Source organism: Rana temporaria, chromosome 5, assembly GCF_905171775.1.
Source record: "Rana temporaria chromosome 5, aRanTem1.1, whole genome shotgun sequence".
NCBI lineage: Eukaryota > Metazoa > Chordata > Amphibia > Anura > Ranidae > Rana > Rana temporaria.
The window spans coordinates 287,503,498-287,523,496 of NC_053493.1; the positions used below are offsets into that span (position 1 = coordinate 287,503,498).

Consider the following 19,999-nt stretch of genomic DNA (forward strand, 5'->3'; position numbering starts at 1 on the left):
TTCTGCCAATCAACTCTCACAGTGTATGCCCAGAACCCACACCCACTGCTGAAACAGGAAGGAAGATTACCAACATAATGTGCACTTTCTAAAGAGTGTAGAAAGCTGAAGACAGCTGATATACATGTAAAACTTATGTAGGAGAGATTGGTTTCATCTCTGTGTATCGTCTGAGGCTATTCACTTCACTGGGTATAGGAGAGGGTTTACAGCAACTTTAACAGAAGGTTAAGCACCAAGGATGAGCTCTGGCGTGTTCGCATAGTACACGTGCAGAACCCGCCAGGAAGTGTGCACGGCGCTGCGCTAATCACAGCCAGGGAGACATTTCCTGATCTCTGCAGCCGAGCATCGGGACAATGTCTCCCTGGCTGTGATTAGCACAGCGCCGTGCACACTTCCTGGCGGGCTCTGCACGTGTACTATGCGAACACGCCAGAGCTCATCCTTATTAAGCACACAGGGCTTGTTATTAACTTATCAGTTCCCTTTAAATCTCAATATTCAGAAGAAAGTTGTCCACCTACCGTTATGTTGCTCAGATTACTTTAGGCTTTGCAAAAGTAATTTTGAAAGAAAAAAATTAAAATAAATAAATCTTACCATGTATGTTGTAAAAGAGTTGTTTCGTAGGTTTACTTTTAAGGTATTGGATTCACCAACTGGTGTAGGAGGAAAAGTATATAACTGGTCTGAAGCAAAAACTCCCTTTGCAGTCACATCTTGCCTGGAAATCAAAATACAAGAATTTAAGTAGAGTTTTCCCCCATTTTGGATAGAGTGAGGGCTATAACACCAATGGTTTTATCCAAACCAGGACATGGGAGGAAATCCATACAAAGTGAGGGAAACCTGGTGTGCCAGAACTAGTGTTTCCATTGGAAGACTTCCCTTCTATTTGTGTTCTCATGTCAACTCTAACCAAATCAAAATCAAGCTAGCATAGTAGGGATGCAACTATGCCTTAATGAACCATTACAAATTAAAACTGTTACACAGGATTATGAACATCTATTTTAAAAATAAAGTTATTACTACATACACAGTTCTCAATGAAGAAGCTTCAGAGCCGGATCTTCTTCTTGGATGATCTGGAACTTCATTTACTAAAGCATGAGTAGAAGCTCTCACCAACACATTTTCAATAATGGTACCCTTTAGAAGAAGATAAAGGCTTTAAATCATTTTAAATACAACACCCATAATATTTGACTTTTCATGCCACAAAAAACAAAAAAAAACACACATTTATCATTTTCCTTCCACTTTGTATTGGTCAATCACATAAAATCTCCCAAAAATAAATTAAAGTTTTTGGCTGCAACATATAAAACAAAAAGTGGTAAATTTCAGGGGGTATGAATATGTTTTCAACGCATTGTATATATTTGCAATTTAGTAAAGATAAAACCATTTTATTATTACAATAGATCATTAAAATGACATCCACATAATACAGCATACCCTGTTCGGAAGAAATAACGATCATCAGTGGTGGATAAGATACAGTGCGTCTTCCGTCACCGACGTGTTTCAGAGAGATCAAATTGCCTTCATCAGGGGCAATTACAGGATCACCTCAGTTAACCATTTAATAGACAAGGTATTGCAGTATAGTGTCAAAAACATAAATTGGGTCCTCTGTCCTGCCTTAGAGCCCGACTAGTGCTTTAACCCCTCAATCCATGAGGGTGTAATATGTAGAAAAAGGAGGCAGAAAAAACAGTAGCCATTGAGGACAGAACTGTTTAACCCATAGGGTTGAGATTCCACTGAAGAGGAGAACCCTCTATCCAACAGTCATGGGATGTCCCCACACACATTTTATCAGGACATGGCCAGGACAGAATGCATGCATAATATGCCAAGGTGTAAGTTGGCAGGAAGAGACCAGCATTTGTGAGGATTTTCATAAGACGTACTCCCAGGTCGCAATGCAGCCAGTACTACGCGATTGCTGTGGCCAATCACAGCAGATCACATGACAATTGTACACAATAGATCCATCGTGTACTATTAAGTTTTTCTTTGATTGTTCACAGTGATCACATGGTACAGACAGGGTCAATCACAGCCCATATGTAGCATGTGATTAGCGGTGTGACTGCAGAGCCAACTCATTTCAGCCCATGTGTACCTAGCATAAGCGTGTAGGGAGCCAAGAGAAAGGTTTATAGTCTCTATTCATGTGGGTTGTCCAGTTATCTATATCCTGGCAAATTAACATGGCAGCAATAGCTGGCTTCAAGGCCAGGAAGACCATTAAGAAACTTCCAGATGCCCATTAACAGAATTATTAAAAGGAACTGGAAGGTGTTGAGAACTGGCATTGAGAAATGGCAGGACGCACTACCAGAACAGTCCATTTCTTAAATTCTCTATAGAATCATTTTCAACAAAAAGCTTAGGAGGCGTGAAAACTCTTTCAAGATTTGGGTCAGTCCCAATAAAACGCACCAGTTTGGTATAGGACTTGAAATGTTTTTCTTGACAACCAGTTTTTAGTGCCTGTAGGTCTTGTTCAGGCTGTGGAGAGTCAGCTACTGCTTGGTAAAGACTAGTGTGAACCGTGTCAATTAGTGTGTCCAAATTGGAAAGCAGTTGGCATGAAGCCATAGATGTTAAATCATAAAAAGCAGGGGAAGAAAAATAGCCTTTGTGTCCTTTGCTACAAAATAGGGGTCCTCAATCCATTTCTCCAACAAAACCTCAAGGAAAGGAAGTGCCTCCTCTGAACCCTAAACAGAGTCAGGGAGAATAGCAGGTGTGTAGCGTTTCTGGTCCCTGGAAACTGAAGGTTGCACCCAGATATTTTCACAGAATTCAGACATCGAGTTTCCTGTAGGCCACCTACAAAACTCATGCGCTGTGGTACTTTTGTCCCAGTTTCCTTGCACCTGTGATAACTCATTGCTAAATGAAGGGTACTCTCACACAGTTGAGGCTGGAATAGAAAGGGTTTTGCATTTCCAGACACGGGAGCCATTATAACCCAGGACCTGACTGTTTCTGTGGCTGTGCTATTCGGGCAGAAAAGGCAGTTTTTGTTTTACAAATAAAGTTTTTGCTTGGATGATAAGACCTTGTGGGAAATATTGGGCTCATAATTACAGACACATTGTAGTTATGCTAAATAGTAAATTAATCTATATGACTGAAACATCAACTTTTAGGCAGGCACCGTAGCCCAGGTACTTTGTAAATAGCAAAGGAAAAACACTAAACCCTTTTAAAAGGTTTAAAGCAAATTCTTTCCACTTACTTCTCCACACATTTGAAATCTCACTTTATGCTTGAAATGTGGTTCTGATATTGGATGACATTCAAGGTCCCAAAATTGGGTATAGTCACCCTTATCTCTGGGGTAGAAAGTAACTGGTAGCTTTAAAAAAAAAAAAAAAAAAAAAAAAAAAAAAGTAGTTATGCATGTACCACATTCAGAGACTGGAATTAAAAAAACATGACACTTTTGTTACCTTTAATCTGTCAAGTGCTGCAAGCACACCCGACACTTGAGAACATCTGAAAACTGTGTAGGTGGCACGATAAATATCACTGCAGTCAACTCCCTGAAACAAATATATACAATGTGTAACATTGTAAAATAAAAATAAAAGAAGATTTTGTTATAGCGAATAGGGAACCCAAAAGTTGTGTGACCTCTCGGGTCTGGTAAACACGGTAAAAGGAAAGATACAAGGATTATGTCACTTACAGTTTGCTTGCTGTAAACAAGTCACTGCCAGCTTGTAAAGCAGCTGATCAAACCCATCTAGGTTTGTTAAGATGTTTTTGATGACAGGGGAGAGGGTACTCTCAGTAAAGAGTACCCAACACACAGGCAATGCTACCACAAGGGATGCTGTTAATACCTTGTAATAGTAATAAAGTTGAAAGTGTCCCATCCTCCCATGGTAACTAGCAAATGCATACGCATACCTAAATGCTGCATGTCTATGTAAACAGTGATCACAACAAATATGTGAGGTATCACCATGATCCTCAGAGTGAGAGCAATAATTCTAGCAACGGTACAAGTTACTAGTTCAGAATTAAAGGTTTAAAGCATTGCCGAAGGATAAGTTAATGTACCATAAATTTGTCACTATTTCACAAGGTGTGCAATTTTTAAGCGTGACATTAGGTTTCTATTTACTTGACGCAACATCTTTTTACATGATCTTTCATATTTTATAAAACAATTGTGCATTAGATTGTGTTTGAGTGCATCAACATTCACTTGTATTTTTTTCTGGAAAAATTATGTTTTTAAAAAATGCCTGCGCACTCATGGTTGCCCCCCTCCCCAAATCTCTTTTATTCTTCCCCTTGCCCATCACAGGGGGGTTTATTCACGGTTATAAATATTTTGGAATAAACTTGAAGGGTTTCACCAGAGACCCATCATTATCTATATTGTGTTTCCATGTAAGATTTGTACATGTAAACACTTATTGCATAGGATATATTTCTGTATTATTGTTGTACGATATTCTGTCTATGCTGCGATGGCTTAGGACTTGTTTTTGTATCCTTATTGGTTATTCGCAGTAATGGTGAAACTTCCTGAAATAAAGTCAAAAATATGGCTGTGCGAGTATCGTGCGACACAAAAAATTGCAAAAACAACCATATTATTCTTCAGGGTCTCTGCTATAAATAAATAAATAAATAAATATATATATATATATTTGGGGGTTATAAGTAATATTCTGACAATTAAATGTAGATTTATTCATGCAAGTGAAAAATGTCACAATTGGCCCTGTTTTTAAGTGGTTAAATAAATATTATGCTGTATTCATTTACATACCTTTACGTAGGGGGGTGCAAAAGATGAGAGATGCCATTTAACATTTTCATTACCGGGATTTTCAACATCCAAAAAAGTTTCTATAGAAATAAAAGAAACAAGGTTTTTTCGGTGGCTGCTTAATAAAAAACACATTTAAACAACTGAAGCACTGAAGTTCACTGAGTGGAGAAGAAAAAAAAAGTTGAAGATGCTTTAGGCATCTTGGCAAATCTAAAATATCTGAGGAAACAGCGCAGGTACTTTCAAGAGTGCCGCAGAAACAAAAGCGTACTCGGAAGCAAGAAAGGAAAAAATGCTACATCTCCTGAAATGAAAAACATACATATAGTGATCTTGTACACACAATGATGTACTTCAAACTTCAATAATGTAATTTAACAAAACGCTCCAAATTCCCATGGGATTTTCCAGAGGTACATCAAGAAAAACGAAAATAGTAAATGAAAACATGCGAGGCAACAGTGTAGGTACTTTCAAGCATGCCATAAAAACAGTGGTACCTTGGATTACGAGCATAATTAATTCCAGAAGAATGCTTGTAATCCAAAGCACTCGTATATCAAAGCGAGTTTCCCCACAGGAAATGATGGAAACTCAGATCATTTGTTTCAGTCGCACTGCTAGTGTATGCAATACCGCATGTAACCAGAGGTAGGAGGGTGGCGGAGACCTTCAAAAACACTCGAACCTGCTCAGAGACACTCGGGAACGGAGTGTTTCCGAACAGCTCAGAGTGTCACCGGCGCTCCCGCACCTCTGGCAAAATGCGGTACTGCACACCCCAGAGGCTTCAATTTTATTTTTATTTTTCAAATTGTTTTTATTAAAGTTTTTCAGATAGTACAGAAAGAAGAACAAAATAGATAGGACATAGAGTTACACAGCTCAAATATGCATACAATGTAAAAGCGAATACACGTTATAGTTCATTGTCACAGTGTGCTTCAATAACAAAAGTAAGGACTGCTGGGGAGCAGGGGGTGCACCCAGTCTCTGACATGACACAATCACCGCGTGCCGACACAGTAGTCTGACATACGCTAACAGTGGGACTCAGGCTAAATGAGAGAGGTAAGGTTTACATGAAGTGTTTAGCCAGCAGTTTCGGACTCCGCCAACCAAGCCCTCCAAACTTTGTCATACTTCTGCGGGCAGCCTCTATTGAAGTATGTATCCTTGTACAGGGGGAGGCTGGCGTTGACCAGACGTCTCCACTGTACCAGGGAGGGGGGCGTGGGTTTCTTCCAGTGCATAGCAATGTTCTTACGTGCATAAAAGAGTAGCAGGCTGATCAGTGTACGCTTGGCGGAGGATGTAACAATGTTTTCAATGATACCCAAGAGACAGACCTCCATTGCCAAGGGCAGTTGAGCTGCCGCCACCTTGTTAGTCAATTCTAGCACCTCCTCCCAATACTGTTTCACTGCAGGGCATGTCCAAAAAATGTGGGAGAAGTCGCCGGGAGAGGCGCTACATCTCCAGCACTCCGGGGAATGCGCAGGGTTCATCTTGTGAAGTCTGTGTGGGGTGAAATATGCCCTGTGGACAATTTTAAATTGCACCAGTCTATCCCGAACCGAAACCAGGGTACTAAAGGGAAGATCCCATACATCGTCCCAATCATCAGTATCCAACGTGGGAATATCTCCCTGCCACCTGGATCGCAGCCCGTCCAGGGGGGGGAGAGACACGAAGATCAAATATGAGTACAGGTGCGAGGTGGGCTTTGCATCACAGCTAAACCTAAGTGTCCTCTCTAACTCCGACTGAGCTACAATGCATGAGGACCGCGGGAACTGCGCTGCAAATGCATGCGACAATTGGCGATATCTGAAAGTATAGTGTGAAGGTAAATTAAATGTGGATTTGAGCTCCGCAAAGGGTATCAACTTATTTTGCGAGACAATGTTCGACATCAATTTGATGCCGCGTCTTGACCACGCCGCGGGGTCTGGAAGCTTATAGAGGTGGTCCAGGGTGGGGTTCAGCCAGAGGGGGGCATTAGGGGAAACCTCAGAGGGTTTACATTTTTCAATAGCTAGTCCCGTCCGCCACGCCCGTAGAGTGGTAAGCATGGAAGGGGTCAGGGGGTGCGGCGCGCGGGGGCCCCGGAACAGCAAGAACCGAAGGGCCTCCAGCGAACCGACCACCGAGGCCTCCAGGGCGGTGGAGGTGTTGGTCCCGTCCGGCCGTAGCCACCAGGCCGCGGTCACCAGCTGGGTTGCCAGAAAGTACTTATAGCAATCAGGGAACGCCATTCCCCCCTGCGTTCGCGGCCTCATTAACGTTGTTAGTTTGTACCTTGGCGGAGAGGTGCCCCAAATGAAAGAGGAGAAAATTTGATTTAATTTACGGAAGAAGGACTTGGGCACCCACTGAGGGGAGTGGCGAAAGAGGTATACCAGTTTTGGGACAATTTTCATCTTGAGAAGATTAACCCGCCCCCAGACAGATAAAGGCAGGTTATCCCATGCCTTGAGCCTTAACTGAGCCTCTAGTAAAACTGGGGATAGATTAAGCGAGATAAAGTCTGTGGCCACGGCAGAGACCTGCACCCCTAGGTACTTAAATGAACTAACCCAACATAGCGGGTTATCGGGCAGGGAGGTGGACCTGGCCGCCTGGTCAATCGGGAAGAGCAGGGACTTGGACCAATTCACCTTGAGCCCAGTGACCGAGGCGAACGCGTTCAGCACAGTCAGAGCGCCTCGCAGCGAGGGACCAGCGTCATTCAGGAACAGTAACAAATCGTCCGCGTACAGGGCCACCCTCTCCTCCAGCAAGCCCACACGGAGACCTTTAATGAGTGGTAAGGAGCGGAGGGCCTCCGCCACCGGTTCAATGGCAAGGGCAAAAAGGGCCGGAGATAGAGGGCAACCCTGCCGCGTTCCCCTGTAGAGCCTGAAGGGGACAGACAGTCCACCACTCAGACGCACCGAAGAAGTGGAGGCCCTGTACAGTACCTGAAGCCACTTGATGAAAAGTAAAGGAAACCCCATCCGTCGCAAAGTCTCCCACAAAAAAGGCCACTCGACCGTGTCGAAGGCCTTTTCGACGTCTAATGAGGCCACGGCCCTGGTTCCTTCATTTATATGTTGGGTGTGTATGTTGGTGAAGAGCCTCCTGAGGTTCACATCCGTGGACCTCCGGGGCATGAAACCCGTCTGGTCTGAGTCTATCACAGTGGGCAGCATGGGATATAGTCGGAGGGCAAGGAGTTTAGTTAGGATTTTGAAATCAGTATTAAGGAGAGCAATGGGTCTGTATGAGGCACACAGGGATGGATCCTTGGGAGGTTTGTATATCAACGTCAAATGTGCGTGGTACATGGATATAGGGAGATTCCCGTCTGTCAGGCTGGAAGTGTATAGCTGGGCCAGCAGGGGGGCCAAGAGGCTCACGTGTGCCCTGTAAAAGTCTAACGGGAGCCCGTCTGGACCAGGCGCTTTGCCCGGTGGGAAGGACTGGATGGCGATCTGTACCTCTAGGGCCGTAATCGGTCGGACCAGAGCCTCCCGCTCCTCATCTGATAGCCAGCCCAACGCCAGAGGGTCCAGCAGGGCTTGTAGGGTCTCGGGTCTGAAGTCTGTGGGCAAACTGGAGGAATATAATGTCCTGTAAAAGTCACTAAAGGTTTGGAGGACATCCTGTGGGGAGGACACTGTCCCACCCCCAGGAGTCTGGAGGAGCGAAATCGTCGTGAGAGGTTGGTCATGTTGGGCCATCATAGCCAACAGGCGGCCATTACGGTCCCCCTGTTCAAAGGCCTGCTGTTTGCCCTTGTGGATCTCCAGGCGCGTTGCCTCTGCCAGGTGCAGCTGCATGTCTCGTTGGGCCGCCATCAGTAGATCAAAATGATCCGAGGTGGGGTCCGAATTGTACCTGTCAGTGCTGTCAGTAGTGGCTTGCTCCAATTCCCTGGTCCGGGCCGAGTGTTGTTTCTTGACATTGGCTATGGAGGAGATGTATTGCCCTCTGGTATATGCCTTAAAGGCATCCCAGACAACCTCAGGGGAGGAAGTTCCTGCATTATTTTCCCAAAACTCAGAGAGAAGAGGGGGTAGGACCTCAGCTATGTCGGGATGAGTGACCCATTGAGCGCCCAACCGCCAGAGCGCAGCGCTGCGCGATGCCGGAGAACGGAGTTCCACCATCAGAGGACTATGATCCGACAGACCGCTTGGAAGATAGTCCACCTCCAACACATCCGCTAACAGTGCGGGGTTGGAGAAGGCCAGATCTATCCGGGACGCGGTCTTGTAGGAGGCCGAGAAGCACGAATAAGCCCTCGCCCCTGGATGCTTCCATCTCCAGATCTCCTCCAGACCCACCGCCTGGGCCCAGGCAGGCAGGTCCAGGGATCGATGTTTAGGCGGCACAGGCCTGTCCAGATCGTGCGATAGTATGTCGTTAAAGTCACCCATTACCAGAACCTTCCCGGGACAGAACGGTGCGATCTTATCCATCACCTCATATAGTAAGGCAGGTGAAAAGGGGGGGGGGGATGTATAAGTTGACAATAATGTACCTCTGTGCCCAGAGCGTGAAGACCAATATCACGTATTTACCCAGGGGGTCTGTGCGGACCTCCTCAATCACGCAGGGGAAATTTTTATGAATAAGGATCGATACGCCCCTGGCATACGTGGAGTATGTGGCATGTATCGCCCGTTGTACCCATGGCTTCTTAAGAGTTAGGATCTTGCTGCCCATGAGATGTGTCTCGGAGTAAAATGAGTTGGGGTGAGCGGGATTTTAAATATTGAAAAAGGGTGGCACGCTTAAATTTAGAATTAAGGCCTCTGACATTCCAGGAGAGAATGGTGAAAGAGTCAGGCGGGCGGTCAGCCATAAGGTGGAGTAGGAGGAAAATAGAAGGGGTAACTAACCAGATGCACCCCAGAGCCCCCCATGAGCAGCAAGATCCCAAGCACACAGTACTGCATAACATAAACATCTGAGCATAGTGTATTCAAAGAACAGTATAAAGCATTGAGCGTAACGAAAAAAACAGACATTAAGAAGAACAACATTCCCAGGCACTGGGTGCCTATCCTACTATGTCCCGACCCTCCGACAACGGTCGTGAGGAGCGGGAATAGTTTTCCCCCCAAACGGTCAAACAAAAAGGTGTAAGTGAGCCCCTAAAAATGGGGGGCCCTACACACCAGGCGCCAGGTCGCCTACTCCGGTACCCGGACGGCAGGTATAGAACAGACCAACGGTCAGTGTCCAGGCTCTAGCGAGCAAGGGTGTCAAAGCACTAGGGGGGGGGGGATAGCAAACCTGGATTGCCACCACGTCTGTAGGCCGAGAAGGTGCGTGTCCTGGTTTGCGCACTGAGCAGCTACCGCTCCTATGGACCAAAAGGAAGAAAAAAGGCTGATTCACAACCTGTCAGTGCGTAGCGGCCAACTTCCAGAGTCAGTGAAAGCAGAAGGAGCCCAGGAGGGGATGGGGACATACAGGGGAGAGGGAGAGGAGAACCATACATGTTAAGGGCAGCAGGGAACAGGGAGAAGGCTGCCAAGTCCCAATGGGGTATCGAGGAGCATAGCAGATAGTTCAGCAGGCTCACATCCCCACCAGCATGCAGAGAGGGGGGAGGGAAGGGGGGGGCATCGCTGGCCACCCCAACAGCATGCATGGATGTCATACTTAAATGAGGTCAAAAATGAGATGAATCAAAGGGACTGGAAGTCAATGCAGGTATAGGGGGATCATCGGAAGGGGGGCAGCGACAGCCGATGCAGCAGGTGAGGGGAGGCAGACATCTCAGGGGAAATCAACAGGACAACCAAAGGGTACTTGCCACGAGGTTGGGTCCTTAGCGACTGTCCAGCCACGACATAGCCGCCTCCGGATCCATGAAAAAGCGTGTGCGGTCCCCGTCAATCACCCGCAATTTGCTGGGGTAAAGTAAGCTGAATTTGAGGCCTTGATCCCGCAGACATCTCCTCACCTCGGTGAATGAGCGGCGCCGGTGCTGCACCTCTGGAGAGTAGTCAGGGAATAGCATGATCTTGGCCCCATTGTACTGTAGGTCCCGTTTCTCCCTGGCAGCCGATAGGATGCGATCTCTGTCCCTGTAGTTTAGCAGGCGAAGAAGGAAAGGCCGAGGAGGAGCTCCTGGAATCGGAGGCTTGGGGGGGACCCTGTGGGCCCTTTCCACAACAAACGTAGGCGGCATGGCAGGTAGGCCCAGGAGGGTGATCAGGAAGGTTTCTGTGAATTCTGCAGGCCTGAGGCCCTCTGCCTTCTCGGGGAGGCCGAGAACCCTGATATTATTCCTCCTGAGCCTATTTTCCGTGTCTATGGACTTCTCCTGCAGAGCCTTGACTTGGAGTTGCAAGGCATGTAGGTCTCTGGAGTCGGCCCGTGTGGAATCCTCCAGCTGGGAGATGCGGCCCTCCGCCTCCGCGAAGCGGGCCCTAAATTTGTCCATGTCATGGCGGATCAGGCTGACATCCGCAACTAGGTGGTCTATTTTGACCATTACCGAGTCTCGACCCTCCTTGATGGCCGCCAGAAGCTCAGCATGCGATGCGGCGTGGGATGGCGGCGGATTAGGGGAGGCTGGGGAAGAAGCCGACATCTCTTGATCCGGGAGCCTCGTGGGCAAGATGGCCGCTGCGACTCGGTCCCCGGTCCCTACGGAGGAACGCAGCTTACCCGGAGACAGCGGACGAGGCCTCGGAGTGCCGGGTGCCCTCTTTCGCCCCAGGGTATCTGGCTGGCGGTTGCTGGAAGGAGGAATCAGCGCTGAAAAACGGGTCAGGATACTGGTAGGAGCGGAGCTCAGCTAGCACACGTCTGCTCTCGTTCACATCCCGGCCACGCCCCCCCAGAGGCTTCAATTTTGCTAGTCTTGAGACAATACTTGCAAACCAAGTCAGTTTTTTTTTGGAAAATGGCTTGTATTGCGAAACGCTTGTAAACCGCATTATTTGCAATCTGAGGTATTAGTGTACTCAGGAGGAACCTACAGCAAAGAATATGTAGGCACAGTAATACTTTTGTTAATCAGCCTTATATACAAACATGGAAACTAAAAAGTAAACATGGCTTCTTATGCGTTGATAAAAAGCAGATGGGGACCGTCAATGATCTATATAATGCAGAGTTGTAAGCATCAGGGGAAACCCTTTATTGCAAAATATATACAGTATGAAAGCTGTAATTTCTCTGAAAAAAAAACAGGAAAAAAAACCCCACAAAAAACAAAAATGGCTAAACAAGCTGTTTTGAACATCTTATCATATAAATTGAATACATCTGTGTGCCAAAATCACAATGTGCCAGTGATCCCTGTGGACATCTGTCTGATAACTGAAAGTTACCTGAGCTTTCACCTGCTGCTGTTTTAGGAAATACAAGGGTGGGATTCTTTATTTCAAGTACAGATGAAGTTTTAGGTAGAGGTTTTGCCACGTGAACAGGGGTCTCTATGCCAGGTGAAAACATTGGAAGGGATTTTCGACCTCCATCTCTAGGCCCACTCATTGTAGTGTCATCATTAATTTGGACTTTAACAATCTGAAGCATTGAAAAAAGCCAGAAGTCAGAGTTAGAAGTTAGAGTGAAGGGAAGAAAAATAAATATCTTTGCAGGTAAAAATAAGATTAAGAATAGTTAAAGGGGTTTTAAACCCTTATTTTTATAAAAGCAAACATGCCTATAATTGTCTGTTTTGTGCAATCATTTTGCACATGGCAGCCCGCCGGCGATCCAGACCTTTCCTCTTTATCGGGTGTCCCCACAGAAAGCTGCTTTCCCTGGGGGCACCCGTGCGTGCTTGCTCCTGAGTCCTGCTGCTGCATCCATTGACACAGAAAGCAGGACTTCACCCCACCCCTGCGTCACTGGATTTGACAGCAGCGGCAGTCAATGACTCCTGCTGCCATCATCCAGTCCAATGAGACAGACAGCGGCTGGAGCTGCTGCGCTCGTGCACATAGCTAGATCAGGCTCGGGTAAGAAAGAGGGGTATGGGGGGAGCTGCAGCACAGGTGGTTTTTCACCTTAATGCATAGAATGCATTAAGGTGAAAAACCTTCAGGCTTTACAATATGTTTTCTAGTTTTAAATAGTGTAAGAAAATCAGAATGCCTGTCCGTTTTTTTTTTGCTATCCTTGTGTCCCACTGGTACAAATTTCCTTGCATTTTTACTGGCTTCGGAGAGACAACAGAAACTGAGAAACGGTCGCTCCAAAGTGAGGTGGAAATCCTCCTAGTTAACTGAACCAATGGACATTTTGGATGTCTAAGCAAATCATTTCTCTCAAAAGGTTTCTAGCACAATTAGGCTCCATGCACACTGAAGCTAAAAAAAAAGCGCTATAAAAAAAAAACAAAAAAACGCAAGTAGCCTTTCAACGTTTTTTTTTGCGTTTTTTGCAATAGCTTTAATCAGCATTTTTCAGTGTAGCTTTTCTTTTTTTTTACAATGGATAAAAAACGCTGGCGCCGGCGTTTGAGCGTTTAGGGTTTTTTTCCGTCGAAAAACAGAACTTTCAACGCAAATGAAAAAAGCCAATAAACTCCAAAGCTCATGAACACTAATAAACGCCCATGTGTGCATGGGCACAAAGGCTAACAGAGTTCAGTTTTTGGGCTTTAAAAAAAGAAAAGCCAAAATGCCAATAAACTACAGTTTATCAGCTTCAGTGTGCATGAAGCCTTAGAGAGCATGGCATTAATGGGCATCAAAGTTACAGGGCCCATTTCTACAGCATTTGAATGGCTCCCCCCAAATATTAGTCACTGGGCTTGCATCATACTATACCTAAATGAGGCAAAGTGCAAAGAATAAAAAAGGAACTGTAGGTTACATTTAAATAATGGTTCAAATTAACAATAAGAAGATATATTTTGCCCATTTAAACAGCTGTCAGTCAATGGTCATATATTCCATTCTAATAATGTATTAATCACATGAAAGAGAAGCAGAAGTAAATAGTTTACAGAGAGATGCACAGACGGCAACACTGAGCTGATCTTGAATCAGATTGGATGCCGCATGCTCTTTCTGGTTTTATTTATACCAGCACACTTCAGTGTTTCCAAGGGTGGGTAATGTTTAGAATGCAAAGCACAATATTCTCTCTCAGAGAAGTTCTAAATATTCCCCCAACCCCCCTCCCTTTACAGGTTAAAAAACAAAACAAAAAAACAGTAAATTCAATTGATCACATCAATTTTAACCAGGTTACCCTCAAATGGCTGCAAAATAATGAACAGCACAATTAAATATGTATACTATGACACAGGTAATAGCCCCCTCTAAGATACAATTCGGGTAAAACAGTTATTATACCTTTTGTCCATTATCACAGTGCACATAAATCTGACCACTCCATGGCAACAGAGTCTTCTTTTTGGATAAAGATGGATTTGGACTTACAAGTATTAGTGTGCGACTCCTGTAAAAGAAGACATATGTTTAATGTATATTTTGACAATAAAATATGAAACAAAACTTTAAAGGCAGCAGGGCTTACTGTGGCTCAATGTTTCCATGCTGTGGTGTTATGGTAAGCCAGTGAGCTGGCCAAGATAAATCATACTCTAACAATCGTGAAGAGTTGTTGTGGATCTGGATTTGACCTGTTCCAGGCACTCCATCTGGGGTAGAATTGAAGAAAAACAGCATATTATGAACGTTCTGACCTCACACAAAACAACCAAATAATTGATATTAGCAATATTGATGTCTTGCCTTTGCAAGATGAGCAAGTGGTTCTTTAAAATTGCAAAATATTTTAACATGAATGAGTTAATTCACGTACACTGTTGCTTATTAAAGCAGACATCGCTATCACTGACGTGATTTAGGCTCACAGAAAAATCTTGAGAAAACTCAGGCTCATATTCTCACAAGGGGTCACTGCAACACCGTACAGAAGCGTGTTCTCAAGGAATATGGGATCCTCAACTTTCCAAGATCATGCCAAAAAACTCAGAGACATCACCTTGTCTAAGGGAGCTTAGAAAGAAACCTGAAGGTAATATACACTGTTTTAATGATTTTCTTCATAATGCTGAATAAGCAAACCATCCATTGTGGTTCAAGGGTCACGCTAAACAGGACACATTGTTCTTTTGATTATTTTTATTTTTTTAATGTAGCGATACCCCCGAAGGAGCCGCTGGTTAATTCGGGATCGGCGTGTAAAGTTACCAAATTCTTCTGTCTAATGGCGATGCTTGTGAGTGTGGATAAAAGAACAAGTGTCCAGCAGGTAACGTGAGGTTTTTTTTTAATGCTTTATTCCAGAGCCAACAAGGCCAACATCAACATGACACAGTATAGGAAAAAGGTTGATGAGTAGGAAGGACTTGTAGCGTCAGGCCTTGGATATCAAAAACACAGAGCAAGCCTGCTCTCGGCTCAGATAATTTAAACATCACCACCCTCGCCAGGGTGGGTAAGTGCCCCTTGGACAGGCAATTAACTTGGACCTAGCAGCCAAAAGGTCGCTCACAATAATCAGATCACTGGGAGCAAACAATGCCTCTGCCACAGGCGTAGTAAATTTTCTTGGTATAATTGAAGTGTAAGGATAGCGAATCCTCCCAGAAGTTTTGTTCTACAGGATCACCCACTGACAGAAAAGAAAAATACCTGTCACGTAGCGCGGTGATCGGATCCCCGGTGGTTCGTCCAGGCCTCACAGACAACCTCTGCACTTAGGTTCTCCCGAGCCAATCCCCCACCGTCCAGCCTCCAGCTTAGGATCTGGAACCCAGCAAGCCGCTGGGGTCCCTTTCTATATCAACGAAAGGCTCCGCGAGGTGCACAGCCTCGACCCGACCGGCCATGAGGATGGGGCCCACGAATGCGTGCACCCTAAAGGTGGATGCCGCACCTGGAACTCGGGCCCCACAGACTACCCGAAAAAATGGCCGGTGCTCCAGATATACCCTCCGCCAGCATGCCCAAAGAGGGGAACTCCTCCGATTGGCTGCTGGGGAAGGATGGTTCCGTCAGAATCCCTATAGCCCCAACTGTCGCCCAGGGGTGGGAGCGCACCCTTGGACACAGACTGACCCAAGAGGCAGTTCTGAACTGGCACGAGCACAAACAATTAGTGAATAAAAGCAAGTGAAATCTCCCATTCCCCACTAACTTTAGCGTAACGCCCCACTAACAAAAAAGGGGGGGCTACATTAACATGGCAATTTTTAAAGCTGAACTCCATGAAAACTCGTAAATACAAAGTTAAAATACATACATGGGAGCCATTTATACCTGACAAAGGAATATATCTTGGAGATATACCGTATATACTTGAGTATAAGCCGACCCGAATATAAACCGAGGCACATCATTTTACCAGAAAAAAATAGGAAAACGTATTGACTCAAGTATAAGCCTAGGGTGTCCATCTGCATGCCTCACTGTGTCCATGTGCATGCCCATGCCTAGACTTATGTTTAACATGGGAGTATATAGAAAGGGTGCACGGCTTTGTAAAATTGATGCTCCCCGGCCGTATGTTCCCCAGACAGAAAACTTTGCACACTTATAGAGGAGAACTGGAGCTACATGTGTGCAAAGTTTCGGGTCCAGGGGACCTACAGCCGGCCGGTAACTGGTCCCCAAAGTTACTGGAGAAATGAAAGTTTAACATTGAAGTCTATGGAAGGGGTGCCCGACTTTGAAAAATAAGTGCTACCCAGTCGTAGGTCCCCCGGACAACAAACTTTGCACACTTGTAGAGGACGAGTGTGGCTATATGTGTGCCATGTTTGGGGTCCAGGGGACCTATTGCCGGCACCGGGTCCACAAAGTCCGGGAGATTAAGCGCAAAAAGGTGACTCGAGTATAAGCCACGGGGGGCATTTTCAGCACACAAAAAAAAAAATGTGCTGAAAAACTCGGCTTATACTTGTATATACGGTTTATATACAGGCCTGCCCTGTAGTGAACTTGGATGAAAAGTTCCAATAAAAAAAAAAAGCAAGGAGGAAGAATTTTTGTTGGTAGACAAGATGTTCAAAAACAGCTTTCCCCCCCAACAATTTATTCATTTTTTATCTATATTGTTGAGTGCATTAGAACATGCACCATATACCGCCAACTCAACAGAGGCGGGTGTTAGGAAAATATAACTTCTGTAAATATATTACATCAACGGCCACCCAAGGTCCAAAGAGGACAGTGGACTCTGAGGTAGTACGGCAGTTGAGTTAGTGCTGCAATATTAAAAGGAGAGATCCAAAAACCTGAGTTGGCTTTTAGGGATATTACACATTTGTGCACATGGTGAAATCATGAACTGGCAAGTTTTAATTCTGGCAAGTAGTCTGTGCACACTTTAGGGATATACAGCGGGGATTGAAAGTTTGGGCACCCCAGGTAAAAATTTGTATTAATGTGCATAACGAAGCCATGGAAAGATGGAAAAATCTCCAAAAGACATCAAATTACAGATTCTTATAATATGCCAAAAAAAGTTAGATTTTATTTCCATCATTTACACTTTCAAAATTACAGAAAACAAAAAAATGGCGTCTGCAAAAGTTTGGGCACCCTGCAGAATTTATAGCATGCACTGCCCCCTTTGCAAAGCTGAGACCTGCCAGTGTCATGGATTGTTCTCAATCATCGTCTGGGAAGACCAGGTGATGTCAATCTCAAAGGTTTTAAATGCCCAGACTCATCTGACCTTGCCTCAACAATCAGCACCATGGGTTCTTCTATGCAGTCGTCTAGAAAACTGAAACTGAAAATAGTTGACGCTCACAAAGCTGGAGAATGCTATAAGAAGATGGCAAAGCGTTTTCAGATGTCAATATCCTCTGTTCGGAATGTAATTAAGAAATGGCAGTCATCAGGAACAGTGGAAGTTAAAGCAAGATCTGGAAGACCAAGAAAAATATCAGGCAGAACAGCTCGCAGGTTTGTGAGAAAAGCAATTCAAAACCCACATTTGACTGCACGATCCCTCCAGAAAGATCTGGCAGACACTGGAGTTGTGGTACACTATTCCACTATAAAGAGTTACTTGTACAAATATGGTCTTCATGGAAGAGTCATCAGAAGAAAAACCTCTTCTACGTCCTCACCACAAAAATCAACATTTGAACTTTGCAAATGAACATATAGACAAGCCTGATGCATTTTGGAAACAAGTTCTGTGGACCGATGAGGTTAAAATATAGCTTTTTGGCCAGAATGAGCAAAGGTAGGTTTGGAGAAGAAAGGGCACAGAATTTAATGAAAAGAACCTCTGTCCAACTGTTAAGCATGGGGGTGGATCAATCATGCTTTGGGGTTGTATTGCAGCCAGTGGCACAGGGAACATTTCACTAGTAGAAGGAAAAATGGATTCAATAAAATTTCAGCAAATTTTGGATGGTAACTTGATGCCATCTGTGAAAAAGCTGAAGTTAAAGAGAGGATGGCTTCTACAAATGGATAATGATCCTAAACACACCTCAAAATCCACAGGGGATTACATCAAGAGGCGTAAACTGAAGGTTTTGCCATGGCCTTCACAATCTCCTGACCTCAACATAATTCAAAATCTATGGATAGACCTTAAAAGAGCAGTGCTTGACAGCCCAAAAATCTCAAAGAACTGGAAGACTTTGTAAGGAAGAATGGGCAAAGATACCTCAAACAAGAATTGAGACTCTTGGCTGGCTACAAAATGCGTTTACAAGCTGTGATACTTGCCAAAGGGGGCAGTATAAGATATTAACTCTGCAGGGTGCCCAAACTTCTGCAGACGCCATTTTTTTGTTTTCTGTAATTTTGAAAGTGTAAATGATGGAAATAAAATCTAACTTTTTTTGGCATATTATAAGAATCTGTAATTTGTAATTTGATGACTGAGATTTTGCCATCTTTCCTTGGCTTCGTTATGCACATTAATACAAATTTTTACCTGGGGTGCCCAAACTTTCAATCCCCACTGTACATCTATACAAAAAAAAAAGTATAGATTATATTACAAAAATGAAATGCTTTACAATAGATACTTTTATCCAACCATGACCATGGATAATGACATTGATTAACCTATAAAATCTAAATGTTTTAAGGCATCACAAATCAACAACCGTCATTGCATATATCATGTAGTCATGACAAACCTTTAGTTGAAAGTTTTAACCGGAGACACTCTGGTTGCACCATAAAAGTATTTTCAGAGCTGTTGCCATTTCTTAAAGGTATATCAGCATTTGACAAATGAGGTCCTTGAGGGCCTTTGACAGGCAGATCATCCAAAGATGTGTTACGAATGTTTCTTTGTGTATTTTGAGCAGTTCTAAATAAAAGACAAAACACAAAGAACTTCTACTACACAGGTTACAATACTTTCAGACTGTTAAAAGTAGTACTAAAGCTTCTTCAAATTCTAAAAAAACTCTATAGAATAAACACGTTTTTCCCAAGAAAATTTGTAAGCACAACATTTTCTAGTCTTTAGACAGTATAATGTAGGTTACTGTGCACAGCTTTCCCGAACTTTAAACCGGTAGTAAACCCCTGAAAAAAAATAGCATAAAAAGCCACCTGTCTTGTCCGGAGATGATCGGAGGATTAAGTACAGCTCTGTTCTCCAAACCCTAGACAAAAATGAGACTTTGACCTGTGCAGGGTGGGCACAGCTCCAGAGCATGGGAAAGCTTTAACCACTTTCCGACCACAGCACGCACTTAAACGTCGACAGAATGTCACTCCTGGGCAAAAAAACGTACCTGTACCGCCGCAAGCTCCGTGAGCCCAAACGCGGGTCCCGTGGACTCGATCGCCGCAGGGATACCCCGCGATCGTCTCATGGTGAGGAAGAATGGGGAGATGCTGATGTAAACAAGCATCTCCCCGCTCTGCCTAGCGACAATGACAGTGATCACAGCTTTCTGTAATCGGAAGCGGTGATTACTGTCTTGTCACACACAGCCCATCCCCTCTACAGTAAGAAGCACTCACTAGAGCACACTTAACCCTTATAGCGCCACGTAGTGGTTAACCCCTTCACTGCCAGTGTAATTTTCACAGTAATTAGTGCATTTTTAGAGCACCGATCGGTGTAAAAATGACAATGGTCCCAAAAATGTGTCAAAAGTGTCCTCCAAAATGTTGCAGTCACGATATAAGAAAAAAACACTGATCGCCGCCATTACTAGTAAAAAAAAATATTAATAAAAATGCCATAAAACCATCCCCT

General features: G+C 44.5%; 1 protein-coding gene across 2 annotated transcripts in view; it reads right to left on the bottom strand.

Annotated features, from left to right (window-relative positions):
- The window catches only part of CEP192 (centrosomal protein 192), a 190,263-nt gene that overhangs the window by 14,571 nt on the left and 155,693 nt on the right, over positions 1-19,999 (bottom strand). For both annotated transcript variants that reach the window (XM_040353923.1, XM_040353922.1), the window contains exons 38-46: positions 18,921-19,096; positions 14,318-14,441; positions 14,134-14,239; positions 12,157-12,352; positions 4,814-4,893; positions 3,477-3,569; positions 3,263-3,382; positions 1,043-1,155; positions 604-727 (exon numbers count right to left, since the gene is read on the bottom strand). In XM_040353923.1, the coding sequence (XP_040209857.1) occupies positions 604-727; positions 1,043-1,155; positions 3,263-3,382; positions 3,477-3,569; positions 4,814-4,893; positions 12,157-12,352; positions 14,134-14,239; positions 14,318-14,441; positions 18,921-19,096 (1,132 nt within the window). The remainder of the gene's footprint in view (positions 1-603; positions 728-1,042; positions 1,156-3,262; positions 3,383-3,476; positions 3,570-4,813; positions 4,894-12,156; positions 12,353-14,133; positions 14,240-14,317; positions 14,442-18,920; positions 19,097-19,999) is intronic.